The 24,662-nt window shown below is 42.1% G+C and overlaps 1 protein-coding gene and 1 pseudogene across 1 annotated transcript in view; one reads left to right on the plus strand and one right to left on the minus strand.

Moving 5' to 3' along the window:
• Positions 1–10,068, plus strand: part of CYBB (cytochrome b-245 beta chain) — a 36,974-nt gene extending 26,906 nt beyond the window's left edge. Inside the window, exons 9-13 of the mRNA XM_026012198.2 lie at positions 418–671; positions 1,626–1,788; positions 3,330–3,476; positions 6,168–6,292; positions 7,574–10,068. Of these exons, the coding sequence (XP_025867983.1) occupies positions 418–671; positions 1,626–1,788; positions 3,330–3,476; positions 6,168–6,292; positions 7,574–7,700 (816 nt within the window). The 3' untranslated portion in view covers positions 7,701–10,068. The remainder of the gene's footprint in view (positions 1–417; positions 672–1,625; positions 1,789–3,329; positions 3,477–6,167; positions 6,293–7,573) is intronic.
• An 8,513-nt stretch (positions 10,069–18,581) lies between these two features.
• On the minus strand, positions 18,582–19,871 carry LOC112929921 (glutamine synthetase pseudogene; annotated as a pseudogene).
• Positions 19,872–24,662: the final 4,791 nt, after the last annotated feature.

Below are 24,662 nucleotides of genomic sequence, written 5' to 3' on the forward strand. Positions count from 1 at the left end.
TCTGGGAGTTGTCTCAAGTTGAGGACAGGGCCAGTCCTTTTTTTTAAGGTTTTATTTGTTCATGAGAGACACACAGAGAGAGACAGAGACATAGGCAGAGGGGGAGCCTGGTGCGTGGGGGAGCCTGGTGCGGGACTGGATCCCAGGACCCCAGGATCACGACCTGAGCCAAAGGCAGATGCTCAGCCACTGAGCCACCCAGGGGCCAGTCCTTTGTACCCCTGCTCATCGTACGCCGTGGGCTCCAGCCGAGGGCAACTCTGAATGAGGGCCACATCTGTTGGAGGAAAGGCTGCGTTGGCCCTGAAGAATAGATGTTGGTGGGCATGTTCGCTCAACCTTTTGTCTGTGTGGTCAGTGAAAAGGCAAGTATTTGGGGAAAGTGTAGTTTCCAGACACATGTTTTATGTGTTTAAGGTGGTCACTCACCCTTTCAAAACCATTGAGCTACAGATGAAGAAGAAAGGATTCAAGATGGAAGTGGGACAGTACATTTTTGTCAAGTGCCCCAAGGTGTCCAGTCTGGAGTGGCACCCTTTCACACTGACCTCTGCCCCGGAGGAAGACTTCTTTAGCATCCATATTCGGATCGTTGGGGACTGGACGGAAGGACTTTTCAATGCTTGTGGCTGTGATAAGCAGGAGTTTCAAGATGCTTGGAAACTACCTAAGTAAGTACAAAGCGCATATTTATGAAAGTGTATGAGTTCAGGAAAAGAATGTCACTAAATAGGTCCCCTGTCTCACCTCTCACTACCCTGTCTCCTTGGTCTGACCAAACACACAAGTTCTACAAATACAGGTAGCTATTTCTGTGTTCCCCATTTTATGTGTGCAGTGTGTTTAGGCATGTACTTATAAATCTTGTGCGGAATATAAAATATTTGAATCCAACATTAATAATGACTATTCCCCAATTCCTTTCAAAATGTAAGGGGCAAGGCCAAAGTATATTAACTTTTCTAACAAACTAAGTTCTAGTATATCAAATATATTCTTAAAATTTAATTGACATATGTTATTTGAGGGTAAATGCCATATATTATTCACTTTGTCCCGTTCTTCCCACGTGCCTGAGATGGTGCCAGGCACTTAGAAGATGCTAAAGAAAAGCTTGTCGGTTGACTCAGTGAATAGACAAATGAGAAGTGAAGGTGTTAAACTTAGAAGATGTTATGACAGAAAATTCGCACTTCACTTCAGTGTGCAAAGTAAGCAGGAATTTCAAGTGTGGGGTGCCCTGGCAAGAAGTACAGGTGTGTGCGTGTGTGTGAGAGTCTGTACGTGTGTATGAGTCTGTATGTGAGTCTGTGTGTCTGTGTGTGTGTGAGTCTGTGTGGGGGGGGTTGGTTGTGGGTGTGGGGGCATAGGTCAAAGGGTGGAGAGATGAAAAAAATACCCCCGAGAGTTACCAAATATTTTCAGTTAGCTAAGACTTCCTCTTCTTACTTCCAACCACAATGTTGACACTGAGTTGGTTACTTGAAAGCTATTTCATAGAAGAAAGTGCCCCACCAGGACACTGTCCCGGGGCGATGTGACACATCACACATGCCCGGGGCGAGCTGTGTCCGACTCCGCAGCGCAAGGCAGCCCTGTAACCACGTCCTCGCGCTTCCCCCCAGGATAGCGGTGGACGGGCCCTTCGGCACGGCCAGCGAAGACGTGTTCAGCTACGAGGTGGTGATGTTAGTGGGAGCAGGGATCGGGGTCACGCCCTTTGCATCTATTCTCAAGTCGGTCTGGTACAAATATTGCAATAACGCCACCAACCTGAGGCTCAAAAAGGTAAGGCCCTCAGGGTTTCTGAGGGCGCGGGCATCCCCCACCCCCACCCCTGGGAGGCCGCTGAGAGCCTTGGGGCGGAGCTGACCAAGACCCAAGGAAGTGAAGACAAGTTCCGGCTGGGTCCAGAGAGACCCACACCTCCTAAAAGGGCTGTTCACACGTCGGATGTGCTCGTGCGTCAGCAGGCCTACTGTTGCAAGTAACATGCTGCACTTGCAAGGCGGTCGTAGAAACTGGGAAGAAAGGAAGTTGGGGCAGAAAGTATTCACATCCCCAACGCAGCAGCTGCCCTCTGTGGCTCCTCTGCCGATGTTTTCCTACGTGTTTACATACTCTTGGGGAGTTGTAAATATTGAGTAGGAATACTTCCGTGTCCTGCTTTAGGAAAACAGTGTTTTCCAGTGTTGTCACAGGCTTTGTCATGATCTTTTTTTTTTTTTTTTTAATGATCCTTGTATGTTCCTTTGAGGGGATATAGAACAATTGTTCTATCGTCCTGTGTTAGATACTGAGATTGAGTCCATTTCCGTCCCCCAGTCCTTTTTTTTTTTTTTTTTTTTGCAAGGGGAGGGCAGGAGACATGTCCTTTCATGAAACTTACTTTCTTATGGGTATTTCCTCACAATAAATTCCCAGGCCGGGCAGCCCGGGTGGCCCAGTGGTTTAGCACCGCCTTCGGCTCAGGGCCTGATCCTGGAGACTGGGAATCGAGTCCCACGTCGGGCTCCCTGCATGGAGCCTGCTTCTCCCTCTGCCTGTGTCTCTGCCTCTCTCTCTCTCTCTCTCATAAATAAATACATAAAATCATTAAAAAAATAAATAAATTCCCAGGGCAATTTTTTGGTCACATGTAAATTTGGTTTCATAGCCCGATAAAGGACATCTTGAATAAAACATGAGTCATTCTAATAACTTTGGAGATAGCCTCTAATTGGGACATGGAGCATAAGTTGACTTTTTAATTCTCCCCTTTCTCTCTTTACTATATGGAGGAGGTATGGGAAGGTATGGGAGGTATGGGCGGTATGGGACTTTTTAATTCTCCCCTTTCTCTCTTTACTATATGGAGGAGGTATGGGAAGGTATGGGAGGTATGGGAAGGTATGGGAATGCCATACCTTTGGGAAGAAGGGCGTTTTTTCCCTTAGGAACCCAGAAATGTCTGGCATTAGCAGGCAGTGGAGTAGTTCTGTGGCAGCCACTGCCAGCCTAGGTGGCATTGGTCTTTCTGACAGGAGGTACAAAGGAAGCCAGGGAGGTGAGGTGGGCAAGAGCAGGCCCAGGAGGAAGGTGGTGAGCTACTGTTTTCCTAAGCCATGTATTTCTGAGACTGAGCTATTTATTTACTGCCCCACAGGGTGAAGGCCAGTGCAGGCTCTTGTGAGCTAGCTTGTGAAATGTCCAGAGCTTTCTGAAAACCTCTGTTTCTAGGCATCCTGAGCTGTAGGAAAAAGTTGGGGGAGGGGAGGTTAGAAATACATATGTCATTCTGATGAGGCCTATTTAAGTATAATCTGCCTCATGATCTGTTGCTCTTACAGATATACTTCTACTGGTTGTGCCGGGACACGCACGCCTTTGAGTGGTTTGCGGACTTGCTGCAGCTGCTAGAAACCCAGATGCAGGAGAGGAACAACGCTGGCTTCCTCAGCTATAACATCTATCTCACCGGCTGGGATGAGTCTCAGGTGAGGGAGAGATCCCGGCTCTCGGATCCTTCCCACAATGCCCGGGGGCTGATTGCTTCCCTTTGGTTATTGCCGTGTTTTGTGTACTGTGTTTTCATTTCATTTTGTTTTGTTTTTTGTTTTTACCAAGAAGAGTTAATGGATTTGGTGATCCAGCCTATTCACTCTCACTCAATATCCCCACATGTTCAGACTCTTGAGGCTAGATTCAAAGTTGGTATCTGTGGAACAGATTAGCACTAAGGAGCCCACAAGGATATAAGAGCCATGCCTTTGACCTTGTGAGAATCACGTTCCTACCAGGGGTCTTGAACCAGCTGGACAAGATGATCCATAGGGTAATGGGAAGAAAATATTAGCTGTCTTTCTCCTCTCTTTATGTCTTTCTCTCTCTCTCTCTCTCTCTCTGTCTTTCTATCTTTATATCTATACACACACACATATTCCATTAATTTTATGTTTATATGCATTTCACCATATACATAATGCATTTAGTAAGTAGTAATAATAATTGTGCATAGTTATTAAGCATATATAATTTGCTAGGTATTTTTATTAGTGTTTACATAGATTGGCTGACTTGATCCTTAAAATAGCCCTATGAAGTAGAAACTCTTATTATCCACACTTTACAGATGAGGAAACCAGAGCCCAGAACAGGTTAGGTCATTTGTCCAAGGGCACCCAACTAGTAAGAGGCAGAGGCAGAATGTTCCAGAGCCTGCACTCTTAGGAACTCCCACTAGTTTATGATTATTATTTATAAATAAAGCAAAACATATTTAATGAAGATGAAATATATTTGTGTGCATATGTGTATATGTATATAGCATATGTGTATGTATATGTGTGTGTGTGTAATATAACATATAACGCATAATCCATAACATGTTTTATCTATCTATCCAGGGACATTTAACAATGAAAACAATTTATAAGACAACCCCTCCCAACAAAGAATTATCTGGCCTCAAGTGACAAAGGTGCTGAGATTAGGAAACTCTGAAACAAGTTACTGATTCCTAGGGGGTAAAATCTTCCTAAATAAGCAAACATTAATAATTTGGCCTGGAAGCAGCATAAGCAGCATAAGCTCCCCCTGCATGAGGAGCCAAGGCAAGAGTCTCCTCCTATCCCTGGCCGGTGTCTCAGCTGGCCATAGCCACACATCCTGGGCATGTTTCACATGCACCTTGTACTTGTGAAAACGGACTTCTCATTTGGGTTTCGGTGTATTGTTTATCATAGATTCTCCAAGTCTTAGAAGAGTCTTGTTACAAATGTAGATCCAGGAACACATGACCCGTAAACTTTGCTGCTCCAGAAAAAGGGATTTCAAGATGCCATTTCTGCAATTTAAAAACAAAACAACAACAAATATTTGATAAATGGTAAAATCTATAAAAATGAAACCCAGAGAAAAAATGTGATGAGCACTGGGTGTTATACACAATTGATAAATTGTTGAACATTAAAAAAATCTATAAATACAAATTACTTTGCAGTTTTATGATTTAAAAAGCCAGGCACAATTTTTTAAATGGGAAATTTATTTGCATCAAAAAATAACTATTTTCGGGCAGCCCGGGTGGCTCGGTGGTTTGGCACTGCCTTCAGCCCAGGGCCTGATCCTGGAGACCCGGGATCGAGTCCCACGTCGGGCTCCCTACGTGGAGCCTGCTTCTCCCTCTGCCTGTGTCTCTGCCTCTCTTTCTCTCTTTGTGTCTCTCATGAATAAATAAATAAAATATTTTTAAAAAAATAACTATTTTGCTCAAGGAAACTGGTCCTTATAGGATTATTAAACCAGAGTGGTCACCCTTCCTTACCTCCTCCATCCCCATCATCTATCCCCTGTCCAGTGAATTTAAAATCTGATTCAAGTTTTAAATAAATTTAAGTAACCACTTTTTAAAAAAGATTTTGTTTTTATTTATTTATGAGAGACACAGAGAGAGAGGCAGAGACATAGGCAGAGGGAGAAGGCTCCTTGTGGGAAGCCTGATGCAGGACTCGATCCCAGGACTCCAGGATCACAATCCGAGCCAAAGGCAGATGCTCAACCACTGAGCCACCCAGGTGCCCCTAATTAACCACTTTTATGAAAAATATCTGTTGGTTGAGCTGAGGCCCGGTAGAATGGTAGCAGAAAACAACACGTGACTATGTACACACACACACAGACTAGCTTTAGACTTGATTTGTTGTGTCATTATGTTGCCAAAATATGAATGCATTTTAATCTGTAGTTACTTTAGTTCTTAGTGATTCTCCTAAAGGAGTGGGAGTAAGTATATTAGGGGGAAGAGAGAAAGTCTCATGCAGAACAGAGAGAAAAACAGTGAAACAGTATTTAAATCCTACCCACACCTTCAAAGATGTCAGGTGCTGCCAGGCTGCAATCTTCCCATCCTCCCATGCCAACTCTCTTAGCTTTCACTGAGATATTTGTGCCTCTCCCATGGCACTCATGATACCCTATTCTACAAATAGGATGATTCATGTTCTTACTTCCAGGTTGGCCCTTCTAGATTATAAATTGCCTGAAGAGACCCGGTTTATTCATCTTGATGTACCTTCTAGCCTTCAGATATATATGGTTAGCGAGAGCTTGGCCTGTGAGATACGTCAATCTATCTGTGCTTTGGTACAGTGTGTCTCTGTTTTGTGACTTCATGTCCTTTCCCACAGGCCAATCACTTTGCCGTGCACCATGACGAGGAGAAAGACGTGATCACGGGCCTGAAACAAAAGACCCTGTATGGACGACCCAACTGGGATAATGAATTCAAGACGATTGCGAGTCAACACCCAAAGTAAGGAGTCCCCCAGCAAGGTGTCCTTGAGGCTTGTGCTCCGCCGGAAGCACCAGCTCCCAAACACAGCTAGATTTGTATATTCTGAAAACTAACATACACCCAGATGACTATATTGACAACCCATAAAAGGTTCTAGTTATGCAGGACTTTATGAGGGAGTCTTTAAATCACACCAAAATTACCTGGAGTTATTATCAACAAAGATGCTTGGGGGCCCCCCCACCTCTGACTTTCTGCACCCTGCTCCCCCCAAGTAGGGCCATAACCCACTTCTTTTCCTTCAGCTCCTAAATCTCTTTTAATTCAATATGATTTCTACCTTTATTATTAGGGAGATACCGTCCCTACGTTCAGTGTTTAGGTTTTGGGTCTAGAATCATAAGTTGTCGGACATCCTAAGGTCCTTTCTACCCATTCTGAAACTTTGAGGGGCTCCTCTACCTTGCTACAACACTTGAGAAACTCAAGAAATCACCACAAATAGACCCTTTAGGCCTTTGCTTTTTATGCATTAATGAGCATATGAATCACTTGGGGATCTTTTCACAATGCAGATGCTGATTTAGTAGGTCTAGGGTGGGGCCTTAGAATCTACACTTCTTTTTTTAAGATTTTATTTATTTATTTGAGAGAGAGAATGAGCGAGCTGTTGAGCCTGAGCAGGGGGAGAGGCAGAGAGAGAAGCGGACTCCCCGCTGAGCAGGGAGCCCCATGCAGGGCTCCAGCCTAGGACCCCGGGATTATGACCTGAGCCGAGGGCAGATGCTTAATCAACTGAGCCACCAGGGTGCCCCAAGAATCTATATTTTTAAAAGGTTGACTAGGAGGCTACTGGTCTGGAACCACACCCTGAGGAACTAGGCTTTAGCATCTAAAACAGAGAGGGATGAAGCCCCACCCAGCTGTTGGCAGAGTCGGTGAACCGAAAGCAGACGTGTTCCTGATTTCTAGATGCTGGAGCGGGTTGGAGACATAGAGCCCTGAAGGCAATTAGTCCACAAACTCACAGATTCGCCGCTGTTTTCTCTGTGGCAGAGATTTCTACAAACTCCACTTGAATATGGTTTCCCAGGGAAGTCAACTGCCTTCTGTAGCTGTCCCCACAAACAGGGCTGAACCACTCTCGCACAGGGTTAGTGGGAAGGACAAAGGAGCAGGAGTGGGGGGCGGGGGGGGGGGGAGAACTCTGCCCTGGAGCCAAAAATCAAGAGGAAGTTCCCCCATGTGCTTTGTAATCCAAAAGCCTGACTCTTTTATTTTTCCTTTCTTTCCCCAAAGCACCAGAATAGGAGTTTTTCTCTGTGGACCTGAAGCCTTGGCTGAAACCCTCAGTAAACAGTGCATCTCCAACTCTGAGTCTGGCCCTCGGGGAGTGCATTTCATTTTCAACAAGGAAAACTTCTAACTGCTCTCTTCCATGATATCAGTGTGGGTTATGCTGCCAAGTACCTAACCTAATAATGCTAGTTGATGATGTAAGTTCCACCCCCCCCACCTTAAAAAAAAAAAAGAGAGAGAAAGAGAGAGAAAAATCAAACTGTAAGGGGAAGGTTTTCCTTGAAAGGAATGTCAAAGATTATTTGATAGTGATAATTTGCATTTGCATGGGGCTTTATGGTTTTCCGAGTGCTTTTATAAACTTGATTTCATGTTTCACTCACAACGATGCCAAAGAAAGGTAGGACAAGTGTGCACTTGACGGGATGAGCACTGGGTGTTATTCTATATATTGGCAAATTGAACACCAATAAAAAAATAAATTTATAAAAAAACAGAAAGGTAGGACAGGATTCCTGGACTCAGTGTTTAGGATAAAAAAAAAATAGGGATGCAAAATGGTGAAGTAACTTCCCAAAGATTATGAAGCTTGGACCAGATCTAGTCCACGCAGCCCTGGGTTTGTTTGGCGGTCTTTCCGTGATCCCAGGCTGCCTGGAAATAAGCTCATATACTCCCCAAAAGAAGCAACAACCCAGGGAGTGACCATTCATTTTCCATCTGGTGTTATCTTTGTTATCATTATGTCATATGGAATGACATTTTGCAAATATTTAGGAGGTAATACATGCCAAGAAGGATTGAACACTCAAGAGTGACAGGATGGACATCTGAGCATATACTCCAGGTTAGCAAAGCAACACACCGACTGGGTCAGAGGTTCTTCCTCCAGAAGAAGGAATGGAATTAATTAGCCTGGAATTAATGTATTACTCAGCATTTACAATGAGGCTTGGCAGAGTGGATACTCAATGAAAGTTTGTTGAATGAATGAATGAAAACATATTTAGAACCATACAAGGCCTGAGTAGAAATATTTTAAAGCCTTAAACTAAGAATTGTGACAAATGTGTACCTGATAGGCCCAGCTGCTTTAAATAGCATCTACCCCCTTGTTTTACTTAAATATACACACAAAATGGCTCTTATTTTTGTGACTACTGACTGGTTTATTGTTACATCATCATCAAATTTGTGTCCTAGAAATAAAAATCCCCAGCTTACTGTGTAAGTAATGAATTCACACCCAGTAGAATGTTCTAGATGTCCATGAGTTCAACAGGGAGTCTCTAAATCACTGTTAGTGTGGCCAGAAACAGGTTTTTTTTTTTTTCTTTGAACCGCTCTTATTTCTGGAAACTAAAAACAGCTTTATTTGCCCCACCCTCTGGAGCCACAGGTATTTAGAACTACTTAACTTTGGTAATGAGGAAGAAAGAGAGCTGGGGGAAGGACACAAAACTGGGTTAGGAGGAATGGGGAAGGGCAGAGGGAGAGAGAAGAGGAGGAGAGGGAGAGAAATCAAAAAAAGGCAAAAAGGAAGGAGAGAGGTGGGGGGTCTCACCCCAGATTCCACAATCTTGTATGTATTGGATGGAGCCGATGGAGGCTTACACACACTCATTTTATTTTGATTCCATATGGCATTGAAGCTGAGAATTTTGAGGCTGGGCGGGGCGGGGGGGGGGTTATATTTCGAGGATCAGGATAAAGTAGTGAGAAAGTGAGAACTCCGTTGTTCCTCTGGGCTCCCACGCTGCACAAGTCACTGCAGGCCTGTCCTGACAAGTCAGGCCTGCCTTGGGAATGTCACCTCCCCCAAATGTCCCAGCAAGCTTTTTCCTCAGAGAAACTTAGATCCAGCCTGTTCACACTGCACCCCAGGTTTCAGTTCATTCATTGACCAAATTTTTATTGTGCTATTACTCTGACTCAAGGCCCTGGTGCCCAGAGTTTCAATTCTTTACACCAGAATGTGAGCAAGAGGGGGAACCACAGTTCGAAGGAGTCTGAGAACCTTGGCCCTCTCTAACTTCCGTGACAGAAGTAAAACCAACTCCATCTGCTGCTCTGAAAATGTGTCTCCAGGGGTTTGTTTTGTTTTGTTTTTTACCTTGATGACATCGTAGTTACCAAAACAGAGAGCCCTGCCCTGTGTTCTCCTGGTCCTGAGATGAAAAATGAATGTAAAAGTGCTCGTCATAAATCCATTCCTCTCGCAAGCCGCTAGCTGCCAGCTGCCAGCACAGCTTTTCTGGCTTTTAGTATTTAGCACTTAGTAACAGATACCGAGAGAATGATTAAGCATTGCTTTTAATCTCAAGGCTACAAAGGCTTTTTTCTTAGTTCTCCTGTTTTTGCAATATTACATTTATGAAATGTGAATTCTTGTAGGTGTTGTATTTGAATCGTTTGTGGGGGAGGGAGGGTTTGGGAGGTAATTCCTAGGAAGAACTATTAAAACTGTGCTAGACTATTAAAAATGAATGAGCATCCTTGGTGTCTGTGTTGTTAATCTTCTTCGTATTAAAGGGTGGGTTCATGAAGCAAGGATGTGCTCTGCCCTGGTGGGGCTGGGATTCTCTGTGTTTTTGCATGTGGCAGGCCACACAGGTCATGATTTATGGGTGAGGAAGGGGAAACTGAGTACTGAGTTTTGTGCTCATGTCCTGGTGACCCTCATGGTACTGGTATGAGGCATGAGTGTCACCTCATGCTGTAGACAGAATCTCGAAGGCAAAGAAACCCTAGTATGACTCCTCCCCCCCTTTTCTTCACTTCCACTCATTTTGTAGGCTCTGACTTTGCAGTTAGATGATTGTGAATATAGACATATGCTCATGGTTATGTCTTGGCCATTGTTCTGAGTCAATCAGTTATGATCTGCTCTGTCTAGAAAATGGATAGAGATGTGGGCATATGTTCTTCTGGGGGGTTGGCAAGTGCTGCCACAAGGGGAAAGGACATTACCTGAAAGAAATGCCAATGATAGGAAGAGCTAATGTTGGGGCACCTGGGTGGCTCAGTGGTTGAGCATCTGCCGTCAGTTTAGGTGGTGATCCAGGGGTCCTGGGATTGAGTTCTGCATCGGGCTGCCCAAGGGAAGTCTGCTTCTCCCTCTGCCTATGTCTCTGCCTCTCTCTGTGTGTCTCTCATGGATACATAAATAAAATTTTTGAAAAAAAAAAAAGAGCTAACATTTAGCAAAACACCTTCAATTATGCCAAACAGTTTACATACACTTCAGCTAATCCCTTAGGACACTGAAAGGTAGCTATTTTATCCCAATTCTGTTGATGAAAATCGAGGCCGAGGACAGGATAAACGATAGGCACGGACTATCTCACACCTACTGTGTAACTGTCAACATCAGCGCACACTTTCCTGGTGAAGAAGTCCCATGTTCTTTATACTATGCTAGCAGATTAGTCAAGGTATAAGTAACCAAGGATATTTTCAAAGCTACTGTGTGAGGTACAGATTATGCACTCAGAATAGCTGGGTAAGAAGTGCTGGCGGGGACACCTGGGTGGCTAAGCGGCTAAGCATCTGCCTTCGGCTCAGGACACGATCCCAGAGTCCTGGGATTGAGTCTCACATGGGGCTTCCAGCTCCACAGGGAGCCTGCTTCTCCTTTTGCTTCTGCCTCTCTCTCTGTCTCTCATGAATAGGTAAATAAAATATTAAAAAAAACTTTTTATAAAGAAATGATGGCTAACCCAATTCATGCTCATTTTTACTTTTATTTATATTTATTTATAATGTTTCTTCAGCTTTATTGACAGATAATGACCAATAAAATTGTAAAACGTTTAAAACATCACGATGTGATGATTCACCAAAAAATGTTTTTTTTTTTTTTTTAAATGTTTTTCCCAAGAAAACCTTTTACCTATACAAGGCAATGAACAAATCCAAGGAATTTAACGCTGATACAGAACTATCACTTACTCTCTGTTCTATGTACAGGTGACTCTGCATCCCGTTTGCATTAGCGGTGGGTACTGTCAGTTTGTCCTGTTACTGATGGTATTAAGTTTGATCACCAGATTTCTCTGTTGTAAATGTAAAGTTTTCATTTTACTTTTGTAACTAGGAAGTCCCATTTGGAGAATGCTTACTCTGTGACCATATGAATCTCATTTTCTCCTATAGCCTTTTTTTGAAAAAAAAGATTTTATTTATTCATGAGAGACAGAGAGAGAGAGAGGCAGAGACACAGGCAGAGGGAGAAGCAGGCCCCACGCAGGGAGCCCGATGTGGGACTCCATCCCAAGTCTTCAGGATCATGCCCTGCGTCAAAGGCGGCGCTAAACTGCTGAGCCACCCGGGCTGCTGTCTCCTATAGCCTTTTACCCAGTCATTTTAGCATACATCAATGAAATTTCACTGAATCAAGTTTTTTTTTTTAATTTTTATTTATTTATGATAGTCACACACAGAGAGAGAGAGAGGCAGAGACACAGGCAGAGGGAGAAGCAGGCTCCATGCACCGGGAGCCCGACGTGGGACTCGATCCCGGGTCTCCAGGATCGCACCCTGGGCCAAAGGCAGGCGCCAAACCGCTGCGCCACCCAGGGATCCCTGAATCAAGTTTTATAACGATGAATACAAAATAAATGGATTCTTAAACCTCAATAATTTGCCAATTTCTTTTTTTCTCCACATTTATTGAGATATAATTGACACTTAACATGGTGTAAGTTTAAGATGTACGAACTATTGAATTAATACATTTATGTATCGCAGAATGATTACCACCATAGGGTTAGCTAACACTTCTGTCCCGTCACTTAATTACCATTGATTTGGGGGGTGGTGAGAACATTTAAGATCTAGTCTCCTAGCAATATTCAAGTATATAATACAATCAAGTATATATTATAATCACCATGTTGTACCTTAGATCCCCAGAACTTGTTCATCTTGTAACTGTAAGTTTGTACACTTTGGCCAATACCTCTCAATGTCCCCCACATCCCAGCACTGGGTAACCACCACTCTATTCTGTTTCTCTGAGGTCAGCTTTTATAGACTCCACATATATGTGAGATTATACAGTATTTGTATTTCTTTGTCCAACTTATTTCACTTAGCATGATGCCCTCCAATTTCATCCAGGTCATTGCAAATGCAGAATTTCCTTCTTTCTCATGGCTGAATAATATTCTGTTGTATATATATATATATAAAACATCTTCTTTATCCATTCCTCTGTTGCTGGGCACTTAGGTTGTTCCACATATTGGCTATTGTGAAATAATGCTGGAGTAAACATAGGAATGTAAATATCTCTATGAGATACTGATTTCAATTCTTTTGGATATATATACCCAGAAGTAGGATTGCTGAATCATAGGGTGGTTCTATTTTTAACTTTTTGAGGAAGCTGCATATTGTTTTCCACAGTAACTGCACCAATTTACATTCCTACCAGCAGTGCACAAGGGGTCCTTTTTATTCACATTCTTGACAACACTTGTTATCACTTGTCTTTTTGATGGTAGCCATTCTAACAGATATGAGACAATATCTCATTGTGGTTTTAATTGGCATTTCCCTGATGTGAGTGATGGTGGGCACATTTTCATGTACCTGTTGGTCATTTGTATGTCTTCTTTGGAAAACTATTTAATTCCTCTGTCCAGTTTGTTTTAAAGATTTATTTATTTATGATAGACAGAGAGAGAGAGAGAGAGAGAGAGAGGCAGAGACACAGGAGGAGGGAGAAGCAGGCTCCATGCCAGGAGCCTGACATGGGACTCGATCCCGGGCCTCCAGGATCGCGCCCTGGGCCAAAGGCAGGCGCTAAACTGCTGAGCCACCCAGGGATCCCCCTCAGTCCAGTTTTTAATTGGATTGCTTGATTTTGCTGTTGAGTTGTAGGAGTTCTTTATATGTTTTAGATATTAACCCCTTATCCAATACATAATATATATATTTTTTCAATACATGATATTTTTTATTTTGATTGTTGTTTCCTTCACTGCGCAGAAGTTTTTGGTTTGATGTGGTTCTGCTTATTAATTTTTGCTTTTGTTGTTTGTAGTTTTGGTGTCTTATCCAGGAAATCACTGCCAAGACCAATGTCAAGGAATTTTCTCCTTACGTTTTCTTGTGGGAGTTTTATGGTTTCAGGTGTTAAGTTTAAGTCTTTAATCCCTTTAAGTTCATTTTTGTGAGTGGTGTCATATAGAAGGATTTCATTCTTCTCATGTGGTTATCCAGTTTTCCTAGCACCACTTATTAAAGAAGCCATCCTTTCCCCCCATTGAATATTCTTGACTCCTCTGTCAAATATTACTTGACTACATATGTGGGGGGTTATCTCTGGGCTATCAGTTCTGTTTTATTGGTCCATGTGTCTATTTTTATGTCAGCACCATACTGTTTTGATTACTGTAGCTTTGTAGTATAGTTTGCCTCTAGCTTTGTTCTTTCTTAAGATTGCCTTGGCTATTCGGGGTCTTTTGTGGCTCTATACAAATTTTAGAATTGTTTATTCTATTTCTGTGAAAAATATCACGAGCATTTTGATAGAGATTGCACTGAATATATAGATGGCTTTGGGCAATATGGACATTTTAACAATATCAATTCTCTTGATGCATGACATGAGATATCTTTCCATTTGTTTCATCTTTTCCAATTTCTTTCATTCAATTCTTATAGTTGTCAGTATACAGATATTTCACCATGTTGGTTAAGTTTATTCCTAAGTATTTTATTATTTTTGATCTCATCATGAATGAGATTGTTTTATTTCTTTTTTAGGTGTTTTGTTGTTAGTGTATAGAATCACAGCTGTTTTTTGGATGCTGATTTTTGTATCCATCTTTACTGAATTCATTGATTACTTCTAGCAGTTTTTTTGGTGGAGTCTTGACAATTCTCTCTATGCAAGATCATATCGTCTACAAACAAAGACAATTTTACTTTTCCCTTTACTATTTGGATGTCTTTTATTTACTTTTCTTGCCTGATTGCTCTGGCAAGGACTTCCAGTACTGTGTTGAATAGAAGTAAAAAGAGTAGGCACCCCTGTCCTGTTCTTGATGTTAGAGGAAAGGCTTTCAATCTTCCACCATTGAGTATGATGTTAGCTGTGGGCTTGTCATGTATGGCCTTGACAATATTGAGGCATCTTCATTTTATACCCAATTTGTGAGAATATTTTATCATGAAAGGATTTTGAAACATTATATGGTCTTATTCATTTGGGGAATATAAAAAATAGTGAAAGGGAATAAAGGGGGAAGGGAGAGAAAATGAGTGAAAATATCAGCGAGGGTGACAGAACATGAGAGACTCCTAACTCTGGGAGATGAATAAGGGGTAGTGGGTGGGGGGTTGGGGTGACTGGGTGACGGGCACTGAGGGGGGCACTTGATGGGATAAGCACTGGGTGTTATGCTATATGTTGGCAAATTGAACTCCAATAAAAAAATAAAAAAATACAAAGCAAACTAAAAAAAAAAAAAAAGAAAGGATTTTGTATTTTGTCAAATATTTTTTCTACATCTATTGAGATGGTCACATGATTTTTATTTTTGTATTAATGTGGTATATTATATTTATTGATTTCTGTATATTGAATAATCTTTGGCTCTCAGGGACAAATCCTACTTGATCATGGTGTATGACCCTTTTAATGTTCTGTTGGATTTGGTTTGTTGGTATTTTGTTGAGAATTTTTGCATCTGTGCTCATTAGGGTTATTAACCTATAACTGTATTCATTTTTTGTGATGTTCTTACCCAGCCTTGGTATCAGGGTAATGCTGGCTTTCTATAATGAGTTTGGGAATGCTCCCTCCTCAGTTTTTTTGGAAGAGTTTGGGATAGATTTGTGTTAATTCTTATTCTTTTTTTTTTTATTATCTATTTATTAGAGAGGGAGAGAGCATGCACACAAGATGGAGGAGGGGCAGAGGAAGAGAATGTTCAAGCAGACTCCAGCAAGCCAGCAGGCCAACACAGGGCTTGATCTCAGGACCCTCATATCATGAGCTGAGCTGAAACCAGGAGTCAGATGCTCAACCGACTGAGCCACTCAGGCACCCCTGGGTTAATTCTTTAAATGTTTGGTTGAATTCACGAGTTAAACCATCTGGTCCTAGAGTTTACTGTGTTGGGAGGTTTTAGATTACTGATTCAATCTCCTTTCTTGGTTTCTTCAGATTTGTATTTCTTTATGATTCAGGCTTGGTAGCTTGAATGTTTCTAGGAATTCATCCATTTCTTCAAGATTATCCAGTTTGTTGGTGTATAATTATTCATGGTATTCTCTCATGATCCTTTGTACTTCTGGGGTATCGGTTGTAATGTCTCTTATTTCTGATTTTATTTATTTGAGTCACATCTCTTTTTTTTTTTTTTTTGAGTCACATCTCTTTTATTCCGAGTTAGTCTAACTAAACTTTTGTCATTTTGTTTATCTTAACATAGATACCAGCTCTTAGTTTCATTGATATTTTCTGTGTTCTCTGGTGTTTATTTATTTTTGCTCTGGTCTTCATTTCCTTCCTTCTGCTAACTATGGGCTTAGTTTGTTTTTCCATTTCTAGTTCCTTGAGAATTAAAGTTAGGTTGTTTATTTTAGTTGTTTCTGTAAGCATTTATTTCTATAAACTTCCCTCTTAGAACTGCTTTTGCAGCATCCCATAGGTTTTAATATGTTGGGCTTCCATTTTTTTCTGTTTAGGGATATTTCTCAACTTATCTTTGATTTCTTCTTTGACCCATTAGTTATTCAGAAGTATTTGCTTAATCTCCACATATTTGTAAATTTTCCAGTTTTCTCCAGCTATCAATTTCTGGCTTTGTACCATTGTGGTCAGAAGACCCTTATGATTTCAATCTTCTTAAATTTGTTAAGACTTGTTTTATGACCTATTATTTGATCTATCCTGGGGAATGTTTTGTGTGCATTTGAGAAGAATATTTATTCTGTTGCTTTTGGATAGAGTGTTCTGTATGTGTCTGTTATTTCCATTTGGTCGAAAGTATGGTTAAAATCCAATGTTTCCTTGATTTTCTTTCTGGATGGTCTGTCCATTGTTGAGAGTGGGATATTAAAGTCCTCTACTATTACTGTATTTTCTAGTTTTTCTTTCAGATCCGTTAAAATTTGCTTAATAAATTTAGAGACTCTAATGTTGGGTGTATATATATTTATGATTGTTATATCTTCTTGACTAATTGATCCCTTTATTATTATATTACCATCTTTGTCTCTTATTACTATTTTTGGCTTAAAGTCAATTTTTTCTGATGTAAGCATAGCTACCTCTGTTTTCTCTTGATTTTCACTTGTGTGGAATATGTTTTGCCATCTTTTTCAGCCTATATGTGTTCTTAAAGCTGAAGACTCTCTTGTAGGTAGCATACAGTTGGATCTTATTTTTTATCCATCCAGCCACTGTGCCATTTGATTGGAGAATTCAATCCACTAACATTTAGAATAATTATTGATAAGCAAGGATGTACTAATGCCATCTTTTAAAATGTTTTCTGGCCATTTTGTAGTTCCATTTTTCTTTCCTCCTTTCTTACTGCCTTCCTTTGTAAATTAATGATTTTCCATAGTGCTGCGATTTGATTCCCTTCTCTTTATCTTTTGTGTATGTATTGTATATTTTTGTTTTGTGGATCCCATGAGGTTTACATTAAACATCATATACATACATATGTATCAGTCTATTTTACACTGATAACAATTTAATTTTGATCACATACAAAAACTGTAAGCCTTTATTCCTCCTTTTGTTTTTGATGTCATCATTTACATCTTTTTATGTTGTATAATCATTAACAACTTGTTGAAGCTATAGCTATTTTTAATACTTTTTTCCTTTAACCTTTATACTAAAGCTAAGTAGTTAACATGTTGCTATATTATAGTATTAGAGGAGTCTATAACCGACTCTGTGCTTACCTTTACCAGTGTGTTTTATATTTTTACATGTTTTCATGTTGCTAATTAGCATCCTTTTGTTTCAGCTTGAAGAATTCTTTTCAGCATTTCTTTTTTTTCCTTTTTAAAAAGTTTTGATATATCAAAAGGCCTGCTTTAATGACATGCTAGTCCCATCAGAAAATAATCCCAATAACCCCTTGTCAGTAACATGCAAGTTGACCAGCCAGCCCTTTATTTCTAAACCTCTGTGTGTACATGTGCGTCTTTTAAACCAAAGCCATGGGGCTCAGGTGACTCCTCCTTCTACACCGTGCTTTCCACCTGTCAACCGACTGGTGTCTACCCCCAATTGCAGAAGGGTGGGCAGGGCACATGGGAGTCCTATAGTGGCAGTGAGGGAAAACCAAGTCTCCACTCAGTAGGAGATCCTTATTTCCAGACTATTCACCTCAAATCTGGCTCTCCATGACCAGAATGTTTTTCCTCCTTTAGGAAAAAAAACCACACATATCTGCACACCCATATATATAATTTTTTTGTTTTTACATTTAAATATAAAAATACTACTCTTGCTTTGTGTTATAAATGGAGGACCAAGCAATAAGAACTTTTTCTGCTAAGGTAGGTCAATCCATCCTTACACTGAGCTTGTCTTCAGGTGAGGGCTATCTCACCCCAGGCAGGGGAAGCCCTGCACCAGGAGGATGGGAGGCACATTCCCGCCTGATTCTCTCATAAGTCTCACTTTTAATAGAAAGTTGGTTATAACTTTATTCGAAGTGGAACTTCCCACCAGGAAGGGAAATCCTAACCTAACCCCAGAGTAAGTAACCCTCCCCCACCTCAACACTCAGCTACCTCGAAGAAAGAGCCCTCCCCCTCCCTTCACAAACACTATTCTCTGGATAGCTATGCCTATTGGACAAACACACCTGATTAAATGGGAACAGTGGTTATGTCTCCCTACCCCCTCCCTACTAACATACTAGACCGCTTTCAGTGACAGGGAAAAAAAGGGGGGAGGGTGTAAAAAATTAAGAGCTTGACCCCTCTATCCTGGCCAAAGAAAGCAAGAGATATTAACTAGGCATGAGGAATAAAAAAAGACCTTGATATTCTGCCCTTTGAGTTACAGCTATTAGGACAGTCAAGAGAGGGGCAAACACGGAGGCAGGATGGAGAATTAGGAGGGGTTCGATGGCTGCCAAGTCTAGTCCGCTTAGTTTTTGTACTGGAAGGGTTCATCGCCAGTTTTGTTGAGAAGACATGTGCGGATGAGGGCTTCTGTCACCGAAAAGGGGTCGCAGTTGGCAGAGGGGTGACAGTCTTCAAAGTAACCCTTCTTCTCCTGGCCGACAGTCCGGGGAATGCGGATGCTAGCACCACGGTTGGCCACGCTGGCAGAAAAGTCGTTGATGTTGGATGTCTCATAGAATCCAGTTAGGCGCCAGGCATTATCCAGGCCTCCCTTGGGATCGTAGGCTCAGATGTGGTACTGGTGCCACTTGCTCAGTTTCTCAATGGACTCCTCAATGTACTTTAGACCATTCTCCTCTCGCATGGCCTTGGTGCTGAAGTTGGTGTGGCAGCCTGCATCATTCCAGTTTCCGGGAATGGGCTTAGGATCAAAGGTTGCTATCACTCCGAAGTCTTCACATACACGATGCAAGATGAAACGGGCCACCCAGAGATGATCTCCCATGTCGATTCCTTCACAGGGTCCTATCTGGAATTCCCACTGGGCAGGCATGACCTCAGCATTTGTCCCAGCAATCTTGATGCCAGCGTACAAGCAGGACCGGTAGTGAGCCTCCACGATATCCCTGCCATAGGCTTTGTCCACTCCCACACCACAGTAGTACAGACCTTGGGGCCCAGGGAAGCCATTGGAAGGCCAACCAAAAGGGTGCCCATATGTGCCCATGAGAGTATATTCCTGCTCCATTCCAAACCAGGGGTGCTGGTTGCTCACCATGTCCATTATCCGTTTACAGGTATGCCTTAAATTGGTTTCTGCAGGCTTTCTGTTGTATTTGAAGACTTCACAGAATACCAGCTTGTTGGGGTCTTTGCAGAAAGGGTCGTGAAACATGGCAGCAGGGACAAGATACATGTCACTGTTGGAGCCTTCAGATTGAAAGGTGCTAGAGCCATCAAAATTCCATTCAGGCAACTCTTCAACACCCTTGGGCTCACTGTCCAAGGTCCGGGTCTTGCAACCTAATCCTTCTCCAGTCCCGTCAATCCAAATATACATAGCTTGCACTTTCTCGCCCTGAGGCAGGGACATGTACACCTGCTTGATGCCTTTGTTCAAGTGGGAACTCGCAGAGGTGGCCATGGTGGAAGTTGTTCTGGGAGGGTCACAAGCAGCAGGGCAGGCAGGCTGCGAGAGCAAGGTACGGTGAGGAGAGGAGGCTGGGGCGCTGCTCAGAAGCTCCCCTCCGCTCCCATTCTCGGCTCTGCCTCTTTTCAGCATTTCTTATAAGGTATATTTATTGGTGATAAAGTCCCTTTGCTTTGTTTATTAGAGAGAATCCTTATTTTTGCCTTCAATTCTGTAAAGGAGTGCTGTTGGGTAAGGTATTCTTGGTTGGCACCTTCTTTCAGCACTTTGAATATATGATCCCATTCTCTCTTGGCCGATAAGGTCTCTGCTGAGAAATCAGCTAATAGCCTTACAGGGGTTTCCTTGTATGAGATTTTTTTCCCTTGCTGCTTTTAAAATTCTCTTTTTGTCTTTTGTTTTAGACAGTTTTATTATGTATCTTGAAGAAAATTGTTTTGTATTAAAATCTTTAGGTGACTTTTTAGCTTCATGAACTTGGATATTCAAATCTCTTCCCAGAGTTGAGAAATTCTCAGCCATTATTTCTTTAAATAAGCTTTCTATCCCTTTCCCCATCTCTTCCTCTTCTGTGCCTCCAATGATGTATACATTATTTCTTTTTAGGGTGTCTTACAACTTACCTAAGCTTTCTTCATTCTTTTTCGTTCTTTTTTTTTCTCCTTGACTAGATAATTTCAATTGATTTGTCTTCTAGCCCACTGATTATTCTGCTTGCTCCAGTCTGCTGTTGAAGCTCTTAATTGGATTCTTTAATTCAGTCATTTTATTTTTTAGCTACAAAATTTCTGCTTGGTTCTTTTTCATCATTTTAAAAATCTCTTTGTAGTGTTCCTCATTTCATTTTTATCTTGCTTTCCTGATACTATTTTTAAAAATATTTTATTTATTCATAAGAGAGACAGAGAGCGAGAGGCAGAGACACAGGTAGAGGGAGATGCAGGCTCCCTGCTGGGAGCCTGATGTGGGACTCGATCCCAGGACTCCAGGATCACATCCTGACCAGAAGGCAGATGCTCAAACACTGAGCCCAGGCATCCCTCCTGATACTATTAAATTGTTTATCTGAGTTCTCTTATAGCTCTATGAGCATCTGTAGAATAATTATTTTGAATTGTTTGTCAGGCAATTCCTGGTTCTCCATTTCTTTGGGGCCAGCTGCTGAGGTTTTACTGTATTTCTTTGTGGCATCATGTTTCCCTGATTCTTCGTGATCCCTGTAGCCTTGCATTGGTGTCTGCACATTTGAAGAAACAGTCACCTCTCTCTCAGGCTTTATGGACTGAATTCAGTAAGGGAAACTTTTCACCTGTGTGTGGGGGCACATTGGATCAAGTTGTAATCCACTGGGTCTAGCGGTGCAAGTGCCAAGCGTGGGGGTACATGGCAGCACCAGATCTGGAGAAAAGTATTCTATCTCTTTGGCTCAGTCCACTGGGACCCATAGCATCAATAACTATGTGGTCCTTAGTGAGCACTGTGAGGAATCTACAGTGGCTGTGAGTCTACAGTGCCATTGAGATCCTCAGTAACACCTCCAGTTCCAGGAGTTAAGGATCAAGGTAGGCAGTGGTGGTGTCCTGGTGGTATATGCAGACCTAACTATGGGGGCCAGCTGCAGGTGCTTATGCGGTGGCTGGGGCCAGTTGCAGACATACTCCAGTTGATGGGCACCAGGGCAGGTAGCAAGGGCTGGGCTAACTATGGGCTCACTAGCAACTGCAGAGGACCTGACTATTGTTGTACTCTCCAGTGGCTGCATACCCTTGCCACAGGAGTGCACGCTGGTGACAGGTTCTGGCTGGGGGTGTACACATAAAAGCTGGATGGGCTAGCTCTAGGTAGGCATGGTCATGCTGGCCAGTGATGGAAGACAGGGCCTGATCTGGGCCCACAAGTAGCTGCAAAAGCCCTGGTTGTTGGCGCACTCACTCATGGCTGTACACATTTCCCCTGTGCTTGCTGGCTGCAGTAGAGGCCAGTGACTGGGTCAGGACAATGGTGGGCAGGTGCACAGCTGAAGGTGCTAGCCTTCAGAGCAGGCACCGGTAGTGGGATCATCAAGGAGGGCCCTAGTCTCATGTCTTCCATTCGTGTGGCTGCAGAAGCTAGCACTGGCTGTGAGCAGGGCTCCTGGCCTCTGGTGGTTGTGGATGGGGGCTCCGATGGGTGGCCCAGCCACAGAGACTTCAATGGCTGCAGGTGCTGGTCTCGGTCCATGGTGGTGCTGAGAGGGGGGAAGGTCAGGAGAGACTCAATCAGCTGGGTTCAGCAAATGAATAACCTGTGGGGCACAAGCTGGAGAGATGTGCACAGGGTCTGTGGCATCTGTGCAGACTTTTGGCTTCATCAGTGACAAAACCTGCAGCTTTTCTGCACAGTGGGTCTCTGGGAACAATGATTGCTGCTGCTGTGTGTTTGCTAATAACAGCCTCTGCTTTTCTTCCTTATTCTTAGCTGGCTCAACACATCTCAACTTTGCAGGTCTGGGTGGGGTGACAGTGAAGCGGAACCTTTGTGCAGTATCCCAAGAGACTGGGGAAGCTGGTCACTCAACCCTTTTTGGGCAAGAGGAACTCTTTCTAGCCAGGAAGTTCTTTCTTGGTGTTGAACAATGCTAGCCTGGGAGGTGCAATGATGTGGGCAGAATGAATCTGTTTTCCTTCTCTTTTTGTGTGATTACTCTCACTTTTTTGTTCCAGTGTTTCTAAAATGTCCTATGTGGGCCCTGGAGCTCCCCCAGAGCTGTTTTTGTCCATGGATGGTGTCTACTTATTAAGCTTTGTGGGGAGGGAGACCAGGTTCTCCTATGTCACCATTTATTTCATGTAACCTAATTTTTACTTTTAAACTAAAATCAGACCTATCAAGAAATGAAATCATTTGTCTTGGAGAAAAGAAGGTTCTAGGATGACTCAATAGTATTTATGAAATTGAAATCTACTTTTTGATACTTATTTTATTTATAATGTATTTCTATCTGGCAGAGAATGGCCAGTTATCCACATCGTGTGTGTGTATTATGAAATAACATTGCATGAGGAAGAAGCTAAGTTAAAAAAAGGACAGAATTTCACAGCTCTAAGTGTTCTTGGGTAAAAAACAAATTGCTGGTGGAGGCTAGAATGTCTGACCCTTAGAGATTTCTAAAAATTCTACAAAAGATCAACCAGAGGGCCTGAGATTCTTTTAAAACTGTAGTCTTGGGGCACCTGGGCGGCTCAGTGGTTGAGCGTCTGTCTTTGGCTCAGGTCATGACCCCAGAGTCCTGGGATCGAGTCCTGCGTCTGCCTATGTCCCTGTCTCTCTCTCTGTGTCTCTCTTGAATAAATAAAATCTTTAAAAAATAAATGAAACTGTAGTCTTTATCATCTTGATGAGGAATGAGGTAGTTTCAGCAATTGGATATTCTAATTAATACTAATTATTGTTAACAGATGACCAGTTTTCAAGGAATCAGGATACCATAGTTTAAGAAGAGATCAAATTTTTTATGTTTACTGTGTTGTGGGGAAGTACTAAGGAAGACTGTACATGAAGAGTGGTGACTGTGAGTTTATTTTCACAATCGTACTCAGAACTAGTGACCTGGAGGCTGTGCCTGTCTGACATTTGGAAATCGCCCAAAGTATTCTATTCTGAAATTTATCCTTCAGAGAAGACTACTGAAAATACAGTAAACCTGATTTATATATATATATATATATATATATATATATATATATATAGGCTCAAAAGTTCTTCATAAATTTTAGAATTGCATTCAAAGATTAAGTAATCACTAAGTTTACCATTATGTTAGATCACTCGATTACTAAACATCGCTTCCTTTTTTCAGTCATGCCATTCCCAATTAAGTAACAATAACATCTCTAACCCTCCCACTCACATGGAAACAGCTCAGCATCACGCTTTCAGGTCAGATGGGGGGAAAATTCGGGACATGAGGCATGAGTCACCTTTGTCCTTTCTAAAGGCTTTTAGAGCAAATTTCAGAGCTCCTTGGGTAGGTTGATAAGAGTAAAAACCATGCTATCTGAACATCTCCTGAGGTTAACTAATGCACTTGGCCCCCAGGGCACACTATTCACAGGGGCCATTCCAGATCTGGCTACTGAAGGACCACAGACCTATCTGATCACTCTGTTTTCCAGTTGGAGGCTCTGCATAGCCCACAGCTAAAATATGAAACTCAGAGGTCTGTGTTGCCAACTTCATGCTGCATTTATTACTTGCTGTTTCATTCTGTGAGGGCAAATGTGCCCAGGACTTTACTGAGATTGAGGGTAACAGCAAGTTTGACCACATCCAACTCAAAGTGGAAGTAGGCTGTCAAACATCCTTTAAAACTATGAGTTTTTGCACTTTTTTCTTTTGTAGCAAATGTTCAGCAACCTTTACATTCCATTTGGTTTATCCAAAAATGCATTTTGAGACATCTTCTTTAAGGTATTGTATATCAAAGGGTGAGGAGTTGGGAATAGGGAAAAAATAAAACACAAACAGATGGTATCAGCATTAACTACAGGGAGAGAAATGAAATGGGGAATATTAAAATAAAATAGAGCAGTTCTTTTTCCTTGCTTTTAAAAAAAGCAAATAATGCTTAAATTGATTGCAATCTGGCCTCAATTTTCTACGTGTCTCTGTATCCATCTCCTCTGCAATGTGACTTTGCAGTTTCTTCTGTCAAAAGGAAGACTCTGGCAGCCCTGGTGGCTTAGCTGTTTAGTGCCACCTTCAGCCTGGGGTGTGATCCTGGAGACCCAGGATCGAGTCCCACAAAAGGCTCCTTGAAAGGAGCCTGCTTCTCCCTCTGCCTGT

This window comes from Vulpes vulpes, chromosome X (assembly GCF_048418805.1).
Source record: "Vulpes vulpes isolate BD-2025 chromosome X, VulVul3, whole genome shotgun sequence".
Classification (NCBI taxonomy): domain Eukaryota; kingdom Metazoa; phylum Chordata; class Mammalia; order Carnivora; family Canidae; genus Vulpes; species Vulpes vulpes.